The 16,119-nt window shown below is 54.9% G+C and overlaps 1 protein-coding gene across 1 annotated transcript in view; it reads left to right on the top strand.

Annotated features, from left to right (window-relative positions):
* The first annotated feature begins 4,108 nt into the window (after positions 1-4,108).
* Positions 4,109-16,119, top strand: part of XG (Xg glycoprotein (Xg blood group)) — a 32,671-nt gene continuing 20,660 nt past the window's right edge. The window contains exons 1-2 of the mRNA XM_025857537.2: positions 4,109-4,265; positions 14,643-14,684. Coding sequence (XP_025713322.1) covers positions 4,205-4,265; positions 14,643-14,684 — 103 coding nt within the window. The 5' untranslated portion in view covers positions 4,109-4,204. The remainder of the gene's footprint in view (positions 4,266-14,642; positions 14,685-16,119) is intronic.

Here is a 16,119-nt window from a genome sequence, read left to right as displayed (position 1 = left end):
AAAGAAAGAAAGAAAGAAAGAAAAAGAAAGAAAGAAAGAAAGAAAGAAAGAAAGAAAGAAAGAAAGAAAGAAAGAAAGAAAGAAAGAGAAAGAAAGAAAGAAAGAAACAGAAGGGCAAATTTCGCAAAGTCAGATGGAGCTTAAAAGCTCCAGCCCTTGGTTTCCATCCTGAATGGTCCCGGAGAGGGCAGAGCGGATAATTACCCTCTTCCAGGCAATTGAGTGCTTCTGCGGCTGATTGCGCTATTCATCTGGTGGGATCATCCCGCTTTCTTCCGCCATTCATTCTCCACCTCGGGGCGGCCATGGGGAAGCTGGGCTCTGTGTCCCGGAAATTGCTCTTAAGGTGAGTGCCTGTGTTTTTTCACTCGGGTCAGCGTGTCAGGGAGGAGTGACGGGCACTTTGGAAATGCATTCGGTTTGGCTCCAACTCTAACCTTGTGTCTGAATCCAAATGCTGATGGAAAGGGGATGGGGGGTGGGAAGCCCTGCAACAACACAAGAGAGGTACAAGTGTAATTCTGTGCAACGGTGCTGATTAACGTGATGAGGCTTTGATATTGTGGCAGGGGTGATGGTCCGCTGATACATAGCATGTGGGGGCTTGGGGGGTTATTTCTGTGCTAGAAGCAAAATGTTTATGCTTAGTACCTTTTTTTTCTTTTCTTTCAAAGAAAGGAACTTCTACGAATGTCCCGTTCCTACTGTGACAAAGAATCACCAATCAGGTGGCTTAAACCACAGGAATTCATCTTCTCCCAGCTCTGGAGACCAGACTCTGAGATCCAGGCGGGGCAGGGCCGCTGAGATCCAGGCGGGGCAGGGCTGCTGAGATCCAGGCGGGGCAAGGTCATAGTCTCTCCTGAAGCTCTTGGGGAGGGTCCTTCCTGCCTCTTCCAGCTTCTGGGGCTCCAGGTGTCCCTGGGCTGGTGGCCACGTCCCTCCCTTCTCTGCCTCCGTCTTCACGTGGCTTCTCCTCTGTGTGTGTGTCTCTGCTCTTCGGTGTCTTCCAGTGTCATTGGATTTAGGGCCCACCTGGATCATCCATGTGATGATCCTGTTCTGGACCCACCCGGGTCATCTTAACTAATTACATTTGCAGTAACCCTCTTTCCAAATAAGGTCCCATTTTGAGTTCCTGGTGGTTAGGACCATAACATACCTTTTGGGAGAGACACAACTCAGCCGAAAACACCGATCTGTGTATCTCCCAAGGGCAGGGTGCCTGTTGAGTTAGCTCTGTCACAGTCCACCTCTGTGCTTGACACCAAGCGCATCATTGCCAAACAGTTGATGGGTGACAGACTGGAGTCTTTGAGATGAGAAGAATACTCATGAAACCAGGGAAACAGATGCCCTCCTTACTCCCTGAAAAGCCAAGCCGTCCCGAGCAAGAGTTTTCTCTTGACGCCAAGCACCGGACGTCACTCTTGGCTTCTCTCTCTCATTTTGGGGGTCAACCCGACCCACTCTGGACCGAAAACGGACGGCTGGATGGTCACCTCTGTTCCCTTTGCCAGGCACCTTCATCCGATTTCCCCTCAGTTTAACTTAACAGGTGATTTTTGAATGCATGCTTTGGGCCAGGAATCAACAGGGCAGGTTAAGGAGGGACGAGCCTTGGACTCAGGTTGCCTGGATTTAATTTTTTTTTAAGATTTATTTATTTGAGAGAGAGAGAAAGAAGGAGCAGGTGGAGGTGTAGAGGGAGAGAAAAAATCCCTAGCAGACTCCCCCCTGAGCAGGAAGCCCCACACGGGGCTCGATCTGATGACCCTGAGATCATGACGTGAGGCAAAACCAAGAGTCAGACACTCAACTGACTTAGCCACCCAGACGCCCCCAGCCTGCCTGGTTTTGAATCCTAGCTCTGCCATATGCTAGTGATTGAAATTTCTCCAGATCCATAGAAGAATATTTTGAAGGTCCATTTGTGATTGAATATGGGCACCATGTTTCCATTAGTTCCTTCTCTAAAGACTGCTTGAAACCACCTTACCCCATGACCGTTAAATCTGCCCACCTCTGCCGATGTCACCTCCCCCAGCATGACATCAATGTCTTTTGTGACCTCCTTGCGTCAAATTCGGCCCCTTCTGTAACTCATCTCCTGGCCACTCCTGGGCTTCTCTTCCCACGAGGTCCCCATGTCCATCGTCCCCTGATGACATGTACAATGGGGTCCCCCCAGCCTGCAGAACTGAAATCTTTATACAGCATTCAGGACTAGCAAAGTCAAGACCTGGCCGGTTGTCATTTTAATCCTCAACGGACCCAGCACAGACCTTATTATCGAAGACAAGACTCAAGAGCGCAGAAGAGGTCCACACATCCTGCTTTGCTCACCCGGAATGTTCTCCCTTCCCTTTCTCTCCATCAAATTTGTACTTGTGCTTGAAGGCCCAACTCAGATGTTTCATGGTCCTGAGCGTTTTGGGGGGAAGGAACAGCCATAAGATACCTTTGAAGACGTCCTGCCCCTCCATTCCACACGGTCATTAGCTCCCTTTGCTGTGGCACAAAATGAGACACAAAATACAGTGGACCTTGGGCTACTTTCAACATTGGCTATGGCATATTTCAATTTGGAATATGGACTCTCCATAAACGCAGAATCAGACAAAGTCCATAAATATCGGGACAAATGCATTCCCTATTCTGATGGCCCACAAAGCAATGAAGGGGTCCCAGGGTCAACTGCGCAACACCATTGACCTCCAAATGCCACACCCCCATCCCTACATGGACAACTAATGGTTTAGCGGAGAAAGTATCATCTGCAGGATGTACAGAATATCCTGAGGTCTCTATCAGATGCTGTCACATGGACATGAGCTAAGTCACACTCTGCGTCAACAGGAATGAGGCAAATAATGGCTACTCTTCACCTCTAGAGCGCTCATCCTAGTTGGCACGGTCGTCCGTCTGTACTGGTAGCACAAGATGCCAAGGTCGGGACGGTTCCAAACAACAGACGCTTATTTCTCACTCTCCTGGAGGCTGGGAGGCTGAGATCCAGGTGGGGCAGAAGCTGGGAGTCCGAGATCCGGGCGGGGCCGAGGCTGGTTCCTCCTAAGGCCTCTCTCCTGGAGCTGTAGACACCGTGTCCTCCTCGTGTCCTCACGTGGTGTCTCTCCCTGTTCTTGTAAGGACACAAATCTCATCGTGGTGCCCACCATCATGACCTGATCTCAGTGTAATCACTCCCAAAGGGCCCACCTCCAATCCCATCCCATTGGAAGATAGGGCTGCAATCTATGAATCTTGGGGGGACACAAACCTTCAGTCTGTAACAGTTGGCGGTGTGCACAGCGCCCCCTAGAGTTGTCCCTCACAGTGGCCCTGGGCTTCCTGTTTCCTACCGAGTACCTTTACCCCACACCTTCCTCTGCCCGAACGCTCTGTCCCTGCCATCTCGTGTCCTTCCTGCTCAGCTTTTAAAATCATCTACCTTCTAGAGAGGCCACCACCCTCTCTAGAAGCCATGCCCGGCTGAGTTCAGACCCTGCCAGGCGCCCCCCAGGGCCTCTGTGTGCATCCCTGCATTATGCAATGTCACACTGCCATCGTCTGGTTTAACTTTCAATGTCCCCTCCCCTTTGTAAACGATTCGTTCTTCAGCACCGCAGCCCCGGCACCTAGCCTGGGCCTGGCTCGGAACAGATGTGCGTACACAATGTTTGTGGAATGAATGCATGAACTCATCTGAAGTCCTACTCTTGGGAAGCAGCAAGCCTAGAATCTACAAATCTGTGGGCAGGGAGCGTCCTCCCTGTGCTCAGAGTTGGCCAGCCTTTGATCTCGTGGCGCCTCCCACGCCTGCAGGGAGCAGAGCTGCCGAGCAGGTGTGCCCAGCTTCCCAAAGCGGAGGATGCCCATTGGCGCCAGGTGGTGCCTGATTCCCTGCCGTGCTGAGCGTTGGCTGGCGAGCACAGCTCTGGGAGGCCTGGGTCGGCCTTCAGCGCGCACGCACTTGTCTCACGGGCTCTAGGCTGTGGGGTTTGGAATCTGAGCACAGGGCTCATTAGCTTTTGGCAAAGGGATTGCAGCTTCGTTCATACTTTCCGCTTGGAAAGTCGCCTCCCTTCCTTCCAAGCTGAGAGACAGGAAGTCAACACACGGAGGGTGGGGTCCGGGAGGGCCAGATCTCACGAGCCGCTGGGCTGGGGCCTCCACGGAGGCTCCTTCCTGCTGGCCGCCAAGGATGGAGAGCCGCTGGGGCCTCTTCTGTGTCACGGTGCTGGGCTTTCTGATGCACGTTCAAGGTAAGAGGCGTCTTGGCCCCGAGGGAGAGCGCGTGGGTGCTGTGCTTGCTGTCCGGTTCCTTCTCAAAACTCCTTCCAAAGCAGCTTCTACCGAACAAACACTTAGAAGTTGCCAGAGGGGATTAGAGGAGACGGGAATGGTGCCTTCTGAGAAGGCAGAGGGGACATGGGGGCCACTTGGAGCCCGGGGAGCTGGACCTGGACTTCCAGGTCCACAATGCGGACCAACAGCACTTGGAAGCAGGCGGAGTTCTCTGCTTTTCCGCTCTGCGTTTCAAACACAGCCCGCCCTACCCCGTGATTTAAGTTCGACGGGATGCGAGGGGTCTTTTAAATTCCTTGTTCCCGATGGAAAAGATTAGTTCTGCCCGTTTTCGTCGGGTACACGGGTTTGGATTCTGCAGCCTTCTGGTTAAATGTCATCCTTCCTTGTTGCAAAAGAAAGTCATGTGAATTGTTTACGCACAAAGCCGGAGCTGGAGCTCACGGGCTGTCTCCCAGATGCGGGGCGGGGGGGTGGGGGTGTTTGGTTTGTTGGAGGGTGGGGCAGGCGGCTATTTAGGCTATTTAGGAACTGTAATGAGCTCATGAGAAACGGGACCCAAACAGCCCCTCTGGTCATTTTAATATTCTCCTTGCAAGCACGGAAGGCCGGGTGGGTTGGAGGATTGGGAAGTGTTCTTGGTTAGGAGTGGCAGGATTGAATTCAGATGTCCCTGTTGTGGCGTGTCCCATTTATCCTGTTCGAGGTGTGTTCTTGGGAAGAGGCGTTGGTTGTCTGGGGGCCGATGGGATGCTGAGGGTCAGCTGGCTATCTCACCCAGCACGAAATGCATTCAGGAGCTCCTGTGTGCAGGGAGAGACCAGTCCCCACATTTATCCGCCCAGGAGCCGGAGGGCAGAGCCCCAGTGTTAACGCAGAGATGCCCAGCTGCAAACCCAGCCCCTGCTCCAGGAAAGCGCGTCCCAGACTTGACTCTCGTCACCGTGCGGGGACAGCAGGAGGTTGAGCGTACCCCCTCGGGACAACTAGACCTTCACAGTGCCGTCCATTTGATGCTTTAGGGACACGGAAGGCAAATTCCTTCAGGAGCCACGTGATTCGTCGGGCATCTGGGGGAATGTCCGCTGGGTGCTTAGCAGGTGCGCTTGGTGAGGCCCCGGCACCGGCCCACGTGCACCAAGTTCTTTCCGTGAGGGCAACGCTTCCTGCACCCCACGCACACATCAGCTTCCCAGCTGATTTTCACGCAGCCCGATGATGGTGCCGTGCTTGCCGCCACCTTATAGATGGGTAAACTGAGGCATGGGGTGAGGTTCCATCATGTTGCCTGAGGTCACGATGAGGAAGCAGAATCAGAAATGAGACTTGCCAAGGCCAGCTTGTGGTTTTGGGTCCGTTGAGAAAAAAGGAACTATTTATATCTATCTTTATGTGTCTTTCCCCCTTAAATATATATTATCTCGTATATATATTATTGTAATATATTATTATATTATTGCATCACGTGCTGCATTGAGCTCTGTGGGGCCTTGTGGTTTGGTGATACTCGGAGGGTGGGAGGCGTGCCCAAGGCAACAAGCCAGGCCATGCTGGGCCACGGAACTCCAGCCCACGCTGGCTGCACCCCAGAACCAATCAAGAGTCTCCCTTAATTCTGCCTCTTTCCTCGTGGCCCCCAAACTACCTTTGATCTAGCTGATCTGTGGGTGGGAAGGCCAAGCCCCAGATGGGTCATTTAACGCTGTTTTGTCACCATGCCCATCAGTGGGGCCGAACCTGCCCAGCTATGTAGGGCAGTGGTTCTCAATCCTTGGTGTGCCGAGTCACCTGGGAGGGAGCTGGATTAAAGGCCCTGCCCCTTGAGATGCTCATATGGTATGTGGGTGAGGCTCGGGACCTGTAGATTCAAAAGCACCCAGAGTGACTCCATGCAGAGTCAAGGCTCCCTTGAAGGGATGATGAGCAAGCACCGGGCCATCCGGTATACCCTTGGGGGGGGACTCACCGATCCATGGCATAAGGGGACAGCTATTCTGGGGTTCCCCATTCAGTGATGCATCATCAGCCAGCACGGCCAGGCCAGAAGGCACATCCCCTAGGTAGACATGCTGCAGCCCTCCATTGTCTCAGCTAGGGACCACTTTGCCCCCAGGGGACACTTGGCAATATCTGGAGTCATGGTGGGCTGTCACAACTGTGAGGGGGTTGGCTGGTGTCCTCAAATGGGTGGAGGTTGAGGATGCTGCCCAATGTCTGCCACACATGTCAGAGAGTGATCCAGCCCCAAATGTTGCTGGTGCTCAGGTTGAGAAATCTCATGTTAGCACGAGAGACTCCATCTGTCTGTGTGTCTGACCTATGTATCTAAATATTATCCATCTATTATCTGTCCACCTGTACATACGTACATCTATTTGTCAATCTATTCATCTATCCATCCATCATTTATGTATCCATCCACCATCTACCCATCTACCCATCTACCCATCCAACCATTCATCTATCTATCCATCTATCCGTCCACCCATCCATCACTTATATATCAATCCATCCATCCATTCTTCCATCTATCCATCTGTCCATTCATCTATCTATCCATCCATCCATCATTTATCTATCTATCCATCTATTGATCCATCCATCCATCCACCCACCCATCCATCCATTCATCTATCTGTCCAACCATACATCATTTATCCATCCATCCATCCACCCATCCATCCACCCACCCATCTATCCATCCACCCACCCATCCATCCATCCATCCATCACTTTTCTATCTATCCGTCCAGCCACCCATCTATCCATCCATCCATCCATCCATCCACCCATTCATCTATCTATCCAGCCATCATTTATCTATCTATCTATCCATACATTCATCATTCTACCCACCTACCCATCTATCCACCCATCCATCATATCTATCTATCTATCATTTATCTATCTATCTATCTATCTATCTATCTATCTATCTATCTATCTATCTATCATCCATCTATCTATCATCTATTCATCTACCCATCCACCCACCCACCCATCTATCCATTCATTTATCTATCTATCTTCTATCTATCATTATCTTATCATTATCATCATCGTCAATCTATAGACTCAAATTTGTCTTAAGGATTTGCCCCACAGGACTGTGGGGCTGGCAAGTCCAAAACCTTGAGGGCAGGCTAGAAACTCAGCTCGGATGCGACCTGCCATGTTGAGTCTGACTCCCTTCTTTTCCAGGAAACCTCACTCATTGCGTTTAAGGCCTCATCACATCAGAAGAGGCCCACCCACATTACCGAGGGTGATACGCTTTCCCAGCACGTGATTGCAGATGGCAATCCCATTGATAACTTACTGGCACAGTGACATCTACACTAGCGTTTGACCAAACATCTGGGCACTGAAGCCTGGCCACACTGGCACAAAATATGAACCATCTGGGTTCATGTTTCCACTTCCCGTGCCTGAGATGCCAACTCTGCAGGTTTTCCAGAGGGTTCCAAGGTCTTTCTGCCTGTTCTCAGCCCCCCAGGCTCCCTCAGCTGCATCGTCAGAAATACTCCTGTGTTTGTTTCTGTCGCAGGACTGGAATGGAGCCAGGGCTGTTAAATCTTTTAGTATCCCCACTTTCCCTGTGACCTTGAGCTACGCCCTTGAGGGGGCTGTCTCTGGTGAGCACAGCTGCTGTAGAAATTGCCACATTCTGGAGAACCAAGGGGGCAAAGCGTGCAAAGTGTTGTGCCTTCTGCTGTGAGTGTTCAGATGGCTTTCCGGGGCGACCCTGGAGCAAATTCTCAAGAGTTTTCAAAACGTTTTCTTCCGATATTTTGTTTTTATCCTTGTGGATCACAATAAAATATGATCTGGACAAAGTGCTGATACTCGGGAGAGGTAGTTGGGAAACTTTGCTGGGCAGCGGGCATCAGGATTGCTGGGGGACGGGGTCAACATGCAGAGTCCTGGGCCCCGCTCTGGATGCTTTCTCAGCTTTGCAGGTGGTCCTCCTGCGTCGGCAATTTGGGGAGCCCCTGCCTCTTATCCAGGGCACGTGGGGAGCATCTAGTGTCGTCACCCGAGATGACGTCTGTCAGCCTCTCTAGTTTTTAAGGCTCTGTGTAAATATGAGGTCAGATTCACTGTATTCAGAGGTCTCTGGGGAAGGGGCAAGGTCCCATGTGCATGCAAGTCATACCCAAAAGGTGATAGATCTCCTTTTGCAAGAGAACAGAGCTGTTTCTGCTCAAGACCCATGACCATCCCTTGGAGTTTCCTGGGGTTACTGACAGGGCTGCTCTGAAGGTGGCCCACGTGGCATCAACTTGGAATATCTGCACACTGCATGGACAGAGTCCTCCGTGGCTGGTGCAAAGCTGCCTTCCCTCCTTCCGCTGGGAAGAAGCAGCCTGGAGCTCTTGTTTGGCTCTGATTTTCTTGAAGGGGGTGAGGACGTCTCAGATCCCGGGGGGTTGGGTCAACTGGACAAAACAGGGAGGAAGGATGTCTTTCTTGTTCACATGGTGAATTTGCAGTCTGAGGTCCCCAGGCCAGCAGCACCAACACCCTGGAGAAACGTAGTTTCGGACTCGCCCAGACCTGCTGATCCAGAATCTGCTCAGAAGCAGATTGTGGGCTGATCCGCATGCCCTTGAGGGTCTGAGAGGCACGGAGGCAGAAGTCCTGACGCTGAGGAACAGCACTGGTGTGGACTCAGCGCTCGGTGCGTGGCCTGCCGAAAATCTCCTTCCTTTTCCTCCTAGGACTGGGGCCGGGTGAGGGCCTCCACTCCATCCCACCAGAGCGTCCGGCGGTGATTCCATGGTGGTTCAGCTTCTCCTGCCAGTTTAAGTCTGTTATGGGCTGAACTCTGTCCCCTCAAAATTCATAGGATGAAGCCCTAACCCCAAGATCTCAGAATGGGGTTGTGTTTGAAGGTGGGGGTCTCTAAAGAGCGGGGGATTAAGGTATAATGAGGTCATTAGGGTGGGCCCTGATCCCATAGGACTGGGGTCCTTCTAAGAAGATAGGATGAGGACAGGCACAGAGGGACAACCACGTGAGAACACAGGGAGAACACGGGGTCTACCCGCCAAGGAGAGAGGCCTCAGGAGGAACCAGCTTCGGCCCCGCCCGGATCTCAGACTCTTAGCCTTCAGGACTGTTCCCTCCGGGAACACAAAGCCCCTGCCCTGCAAAGTGAAGTCCACAGCCCGCAGCCTCAGTCTCCCCCAGGAGCTGGAGAGAAACGCAGCCTCTCGGGCACACCCAGAGCTGCCGTGGTAGAGGCTGCACGTCACCCACGTCCTTGGGGGTCCACGTGTACGCATCATTCTGGGACACTGCCTCGTTGGACGGTCTACATTCCACGATGGGTGTCTTGGCTTTTATGGTGCACGTCCATCCTTTAGTCCTTTGTGACGAAGTACTTCCCCTCCCAGGACCGTGCGTGTCATCGCAGTGGAGGGCTTTCATCGAAAGGAGACCTGGGGACACTAGGAACCGGGACCACTGGTTGACCTTGCAAGAGCGGCTCAGCTGTAATCAGCTGCAGGGCAAGCAGGATGGGGTGGAGCTCAAAGGGACCACCTGCTCATCTCCATGGAGGGTCTGCACTGCCACCTCTGGGGAGAGAGTCCCTCATGGCGTCCCCCGCACGTGCATGCTGAGGTATGCATCATGAGAACCCAGCCCTCTTGTATAACCCTTGCTGCTGCTGGAAACAGAAACCTAGTGAGCACCTGGAGACTCTTACGGATTTATGCACAGGTGTTCCAGTGGGAGAACATGGAGCCCGGCGGCGATGCACCCACACCCACCTGGGCGCATCACCCTTGGGCTCCTTATCACGGTCTGTGCAAACCTAAACGGCTCACCTACGCGCACTGTTAATTTTCTCTATCCTGGGGAAGAGCCCCCAAAACGTGCTTTCTGTACATTAATATATATATATATATATATATATATATATACACACATATATATATATATTTAAGAACAATGGAGCAGAGTCAAAGGATTTGCCTGGAGGAAGTCACAATTTACTCTCTGGGCGTCCCTGCTCCAGTGCTGTCCCCCATGGGGGCGATCCTCAAGGACAAGAACGGGTCCTATAGACGTGAGCCATGGACTCGGCGGCAGCCGGCCCGGAAGGATTGATTTCAATTAGCCCTCCACTCGGGGAAATCAGTCAAATCCTATGTGAAGAAATGACACATAATTGCCTGGATGGGACGCAGATACAAGGACGTTGGTTGGAATAATAGCATGTTAGAGCCTGTCCACGTTCATGAGTGGGTGACCGGCCACGCGATGAGTGTGGTCCACGGTCATTAAATTCATGCTTTTTTTTTTTTTTTTTCACTTTCTTGTACTGGGAGCTTGCCTGGGGCTGATTTTCTCCTTTAGATCAGAGTCGGTAATTCAGTGGTTGTGGGGGTGAGGCAGGGAGGAGCTCGGGCGTGGGCTTGTGTGTGGCTCCTGGTTTGCATGGCGGCCCTGGATGAGTGGGCGGCGGGGACTCTGACAACATCGGCGTGGTATGATGATTATCCCAACCAGGGTCCTGCTGTTTGCTTTGCAGATTGCCGTGTGTCATGTTGACTTGAGGGTCTGCAGCAAAGCTGAGAAATTTGGGGCATGAAAAGTGCAGTAAGAAGCAGATGGGAGTCTCGTGGGGGTCGAGGGGTTGGCGGTCCAGGAGACGACAGCCGCTGGAGACGACAAAATTCCTCCAAGCGCTACTCAAAGACCCCAGATGGCTTTTTGTTTTTGTTTTTGGTGGAGGGAGGGGGGTCTTGTGTATAATGCTGACCGCCAGCCACCCACCAGCACGAGCCACTGTGAGCCCACATCCCCGGGATCTCAGCAGGATTGCCAGCGTCACAACCCCAGGACCCAGGACGCTGCTTCCTCCCCGGGGTCATGGATCCAAAACATGTGGGTTTGATTAAACGTCCCCAAGCTCACTAAGCAAAAGGGGAGACAAGATCAGAAACAGGTCTCGGGATACGAGCCACGTCATGTGCTCCGAGTGGAAAAATAATGCCGATGAGCGCAGTGGGCTCGTGAGCACCCTCCCTGCCTGGGTGTCTCCAGAGACTGAGGCCCAGGAGCAGCCTCATCAGCCCGAGTGAGCTCCCAGCCCAGCTAGGACCTGAAATGCACGGGGACCCCTTGCCACGGGTGGGACCCCTGCCGTGTCTTGGCCGCAGGTGCTCCACCTGGCCGTTTCACGCCTGGCTTGCAGGACTGGACGGTCCCCACACGGGTGCCTGATGCTGGCCAGAGTCACCAACTGATGCAAGAGGTCCCAGGGAGTCCCTCCCCCCTGCATGCGTAAGTCCTGCTCACACAGCAGCCCTTGAAGGGTAAACCCCACATTTCCAGGTGTGGCTGCCTGGTGACCCATGCGGTGACCCATCTCTCCCCCCAGAGCTCAGGAAGCATTTCCATCCTGGCGAAGGTACTGCTGACAAGGGAGGGGACACGGAGACCGGGGAGGTTTGCAAAGGCGGGGAGGGGGCACCCTGGTTCCTGATGCACGCAGAGATCAGGAGGCAGAAAGGGATCCTACATGCAGCGCGTGGAGCGCCCACCCGCTGGGCACAGGCATTTGGAAGAGGCCAGCCGGGTGGGCCGGCAGGGCGGATAACACGGAGGCCTTTGCTTATCTGGGACGGTGGGCGTGGTCGAGGCATTTGGAGCAGCTTTCGGAGCGCGGCTGTTATTGCGGGGGTGCCTGGAACTCGGGGGGTGAGGCCCTGGCACAGAATGGCGACGGTCATTCCTGAATGTCAGGGCCTGCGGGGGTGGGGGGCCTGTGCATGGGAGCTGCACCGAAGGGGGTGTGCGCCCCCAGCCTGTGCGCCCTCAGCCGTCCCGCAAGGGGGTGTCTGAGAAGCCAGGCTGACGCGGAGTCCTGCGCACAGGAGCTGCACGGAAGGGGGTGTGCGCCCCCAGCCAGTGCGCCCTCAGCCGTCCCGCAAGGGGGTGTCTGAGAAGCCAGCCTGAAGCGGAGTGTTGTGCGTCCGCCCTGGACGAGGATGGCCAGAGAGAGCCCCTGGGGCGGCAGATGGAGCCCAGGCTGTTCCTGCACAAGTAGCAGTCAGAGGCTAGAGCAGAGCAGACCCTGGCGGGGCAGACGGGGCCCCCCCCCGCCCCCCAGGGACATAGCCACGCCTCCACAGTCCGAAGCCGCTCAGCGTGATTGGCTCTGGAAGGGGGCACGTCCCCCGGGGCCTCCAGTGTGGACCGCGGGGCTTGCTCCTGAGCACACTGCACACCAGCCTAGGGTAGGGGTCCCCCACCCTCAGAGGCTTGTGCTTGCCGAGCAAAGCTTGCTGCACGCGGAGGCCACCCAGCGTCCAGGGGTCACCTGGTTCCCGACGCCCAGACTCCTTCCCGGGGCGTGGAGCTGCGGCAGAGGCTGCCCGAGGGTCCAGTGTGAATTCTGACTCTGCCCATAAAGCCTCCCAGGAAACCGGCTCCTGGTCTGTGGTCACCGGGGTCTGCGGAAGGGGGCTGGAGACGGGCTGCTGGTGGGACTCCTTTGCAGGCAGTGGAATGTTCTGGAAATAGAAACAGGTGGTCTTTGCATGACCCGGGGAACGTGCTCCATGCCGCCCAAGTGTGCGCGTTAAATGGGCGAATCGTCCGCAGGGCGAATTCAATCTCAGCGAACCTGTTTGGAAAAAAAAAAAAAAAAGTTGTCACCCCCAAAAGGGGATTCAAATGGGCCAGAATCGGAAACGTCCTCTGACGTCGCTCTTGCAATTTTGGGAACAGCGAAAGGGGCAAATTTGTGCGGGAAGAAGAGTCTTGATGGGCAGGAGAGGAACCTGGGGTGGCCCAGGGCCATCCTCAGCTCATTTAAAAGATTTTGGGTATTTTTTAGAGAAAATACACATGGATAAGTGTCTCCAGCTGAAGCATTTCAGATGGAGAAATTCCGAGAGTTTTGGTGAATGCAGGAGGTGGTGCCAAGCATCAGCACCCTGGGATTGGAGAGCATCCGAGTCGTCAGCCCCGGGGGGCTCCCCTTCCCCAGAGCTGGAGAGCCCACACTCCCCGTGCCCCCCATGCACGTTGATCCACCCAGAGCTTCTCCGAGTTGAGCCAGCAAAAAAGCAGAAATACGTCTGGGCTCCTGCCAAGATTCCGGATTTCTTTGCCAGAAAGCCGCAGAAATTTGTGAGCTCGGGGAGGAGGGCCTGGTTCGGAGTGTTGTGCAAAGCCTTCCGGGGAAGGTCCTGGAGAGCGAGGGGGTGGCGTGTGGCCGGGCCTGCATCGCACACCCACCCGTAGAAAGGAAAATACCCCAAATTCTGCATATGCATTTCCCCCCCGGGGGGGGCGTTCTCTAAGGTAGAAACAGGGGTGGGAACTGGCTCCTGGGGACCGTCTCCCCAAATGCCTACAGCGCAAGGACTCAGTCAGAGGTGAGAGAAGCCTTTGTTGTCAGGCCCCGGTTTGCAAAGCGAAAGTAACACTTCCCTGGCTCGCTCGGCAGGGGGAGGTTTGGGCTCCGGGTTCAGGGGGAAAAACAGTTGGTTTTGAGTCCTTGTTGCGGTCAGTCGGGCAGGATCGCGTCCCAAACCGTGGCTTCGGGAGCAGAGGGACAAGCGGGGTGCAGCTTGCTAGTCCTGGTGTGAGCCTCGGGCCGTGGCCACCCCTCGGCCCGATTTTAAAAATATGAGTTTCTGTCCCTTGACGTGAGGGAACTTCTCTTGTCTCGGAAGTGCTGCTGTCTGATAATTGGGGTGTTTCGTTGTCGTGAGAAAACGGGCACCCTAGAAACAGCTCACACATCCCCTCCTCTGGGAAGACCTCCAGGTGTGCTCACACAAGAAGAGCAATTGCCCGCTGCCTCGTTTTTCTGGTCCCCAGGGCAACCTGTCCCTCCCTTTTGGGGGTGCTCATGCACCTGTCTCCCCTGAAAGAGCTAGGAAGCAGGGCTTGGGGGCTTCACTGGCACACGCCCAACACCCAGCGGTGTTTGCAGAACGCACGGATGCTTGGCGTTTCGGACACATACCCGTGTTCTGCTTGGGAGGGAGCTAGAAGGAGTTGGGATCCCAGGAGGATTCCTTCCTCCCTGGAGGCTGCAACGCCGTAATAATCTGCTGTAAGATGTGTCTTGGGTGAGGGGCACCCAGCTGCTGGGAAAGATGAGATACTCATCTAACAAACACACTGGGGGGAGGTCGAGACACTGAGACCCTCCGCGGAGCTCTCGCAGTGGGCTGGCCTTTGCGCCGAGGCCTCCGTCTAGCTGAGCGCGGGCAGATGGGGCGGAGGGGAGCAGCCTGCAGCCAAGAGCCAGGACCCCTGACGTCTCCCGTCCGGTCCACTTACACCCTCCGTGCCCCCCACAGGTCAGCGTGACTTCGACTTGGCCGACGCTCTCGATGACCCCGGTGAGTGACTGTATTCCGGGGGGCGGGCGGGGGGTTGCTTCTGCCGCAGCTTGGCCACTGCTCTGGGGGTCTGCGGCATCTCCCTCCCAGCAGGTTCTCCATCCACCTCCGTGGACGGGGCTGCTCGCTTTCCCCGGAAAGGGGGCGTGGGGTTGGAGAGCCCCCCATGCCCTGTCTTTAGCATTTTTGAGCCCAGCTGGACGTGCTTGCTGCCAGAAAGCTGAATATTCAGCTCCTGGACCATGCAGGAAGGTCTGGAATCGGGTCCAGCTGGGAGGCACGCAGTGTCCACACCTGGATGGGTGGCACACACACACGGTGGGATGGGGAGGGGGGTCTTCTTTTAAAAGAAAGACAGAGGCTTGTCTGCTCTGAGAACCATCATCAGCGGGTTCTGGCTCCGGCAACATCCCTCGGTCCCTCAGCGCAGGCAGACAAGGGGTGGTAACAACAAGGACGGGCTGGGCACACAGACCCCTACCTTACAAAGGACAGAGACTGCCTGATGCAAAACCACCCACCCCCATGGGGATTTTCCCCATGCACGGAGGTTTTCGCTGATCTGAACCACCATGGAGCAGATAGGGGGTGACGGTCCGCATAGTGGGAGAAGCTAATGGTGGACGCACGCCAAGGTGGAGACTCTGTTTCCCCCGTCAAGCTGCAGTGGGGTCCTCAGGCTTCACTGTCCCCGGTGTGCACAGCTTGGAGGGCACGGTAGCCCCGGGGCAGATGGTCCATGCATGGAAGGAATCTGACTCAGCCCTGGAAAGGAGGGAGCACTGGCACCTGCCACCGCGTGGTTACACCGTGAGCACACGTGATGCTAACTGCAGGAAGGGAGTTCAAGCACGTGGTCTGGTCTGCTTGGAGGACACGTGGTCTCGTCTGCTCAGAAGGAGCCCGGCCAGCGTGCACCAAGGCCGTCCCATCTGTCCTCCCTCCGCTGAGCTCCTCTTGCTCTCCGTCTGCTCCCCCAGACCCCACACGCATGCTCACCCACACTGTGCTTTGCACCCCAGGCACCGCTCAGCCAATGTCCACAACCTCGAATGCTGGCCTCGCGGTTGTGCAATCACCCGGGGGGGCTGTGTGCACCCCCATTACACAGTCCCCAGTACCCGTGGGCACTCAGGCAGTGTTTGTTGACTGAATAAACACATACATGAAAGAGAGAGATGACACGTGGCTGCCTTCCTGATGCACGGGGCACCACATACGTGCCCGCCGGCCCCGGATGCTCTCGGCTAAGTCGGCCTTTGTGCAAAGTATCTCTCCCTCGCCGCCGGAAAGCCTTTGTTCTAACTTATGTGCCCATGAGCCGGGCGGACCACCTCACTAAATTTCCTCCCACCATCCCAACCCTGCACAGCTCCCGGGGAGGACAAGTAGGTATGGATTCTAAGCGTGTTTGCTTTCTTTTCCTCCCCCCCCA

This window comes from Callorhinus ursinus, unplaced genomic scaffold (assembly GCF_003265705.2).
Source record: "Callorhinus ursinus isolate GAN/ISIS: 27379988/994484 unplaced genomic scaffold, GSC_fseal_2.0 scaffold16, whole genome shotgun sequence".
Lineage (NCBI taxonomy): Eukaryota > Metazoa > Chordata > Mammalia > Carnivora > Otariidae > Callorhinus > Callorhinus ursinus.
This window is presented reverse-complemented; position numbering and strand designations above follow the sequence as displayed.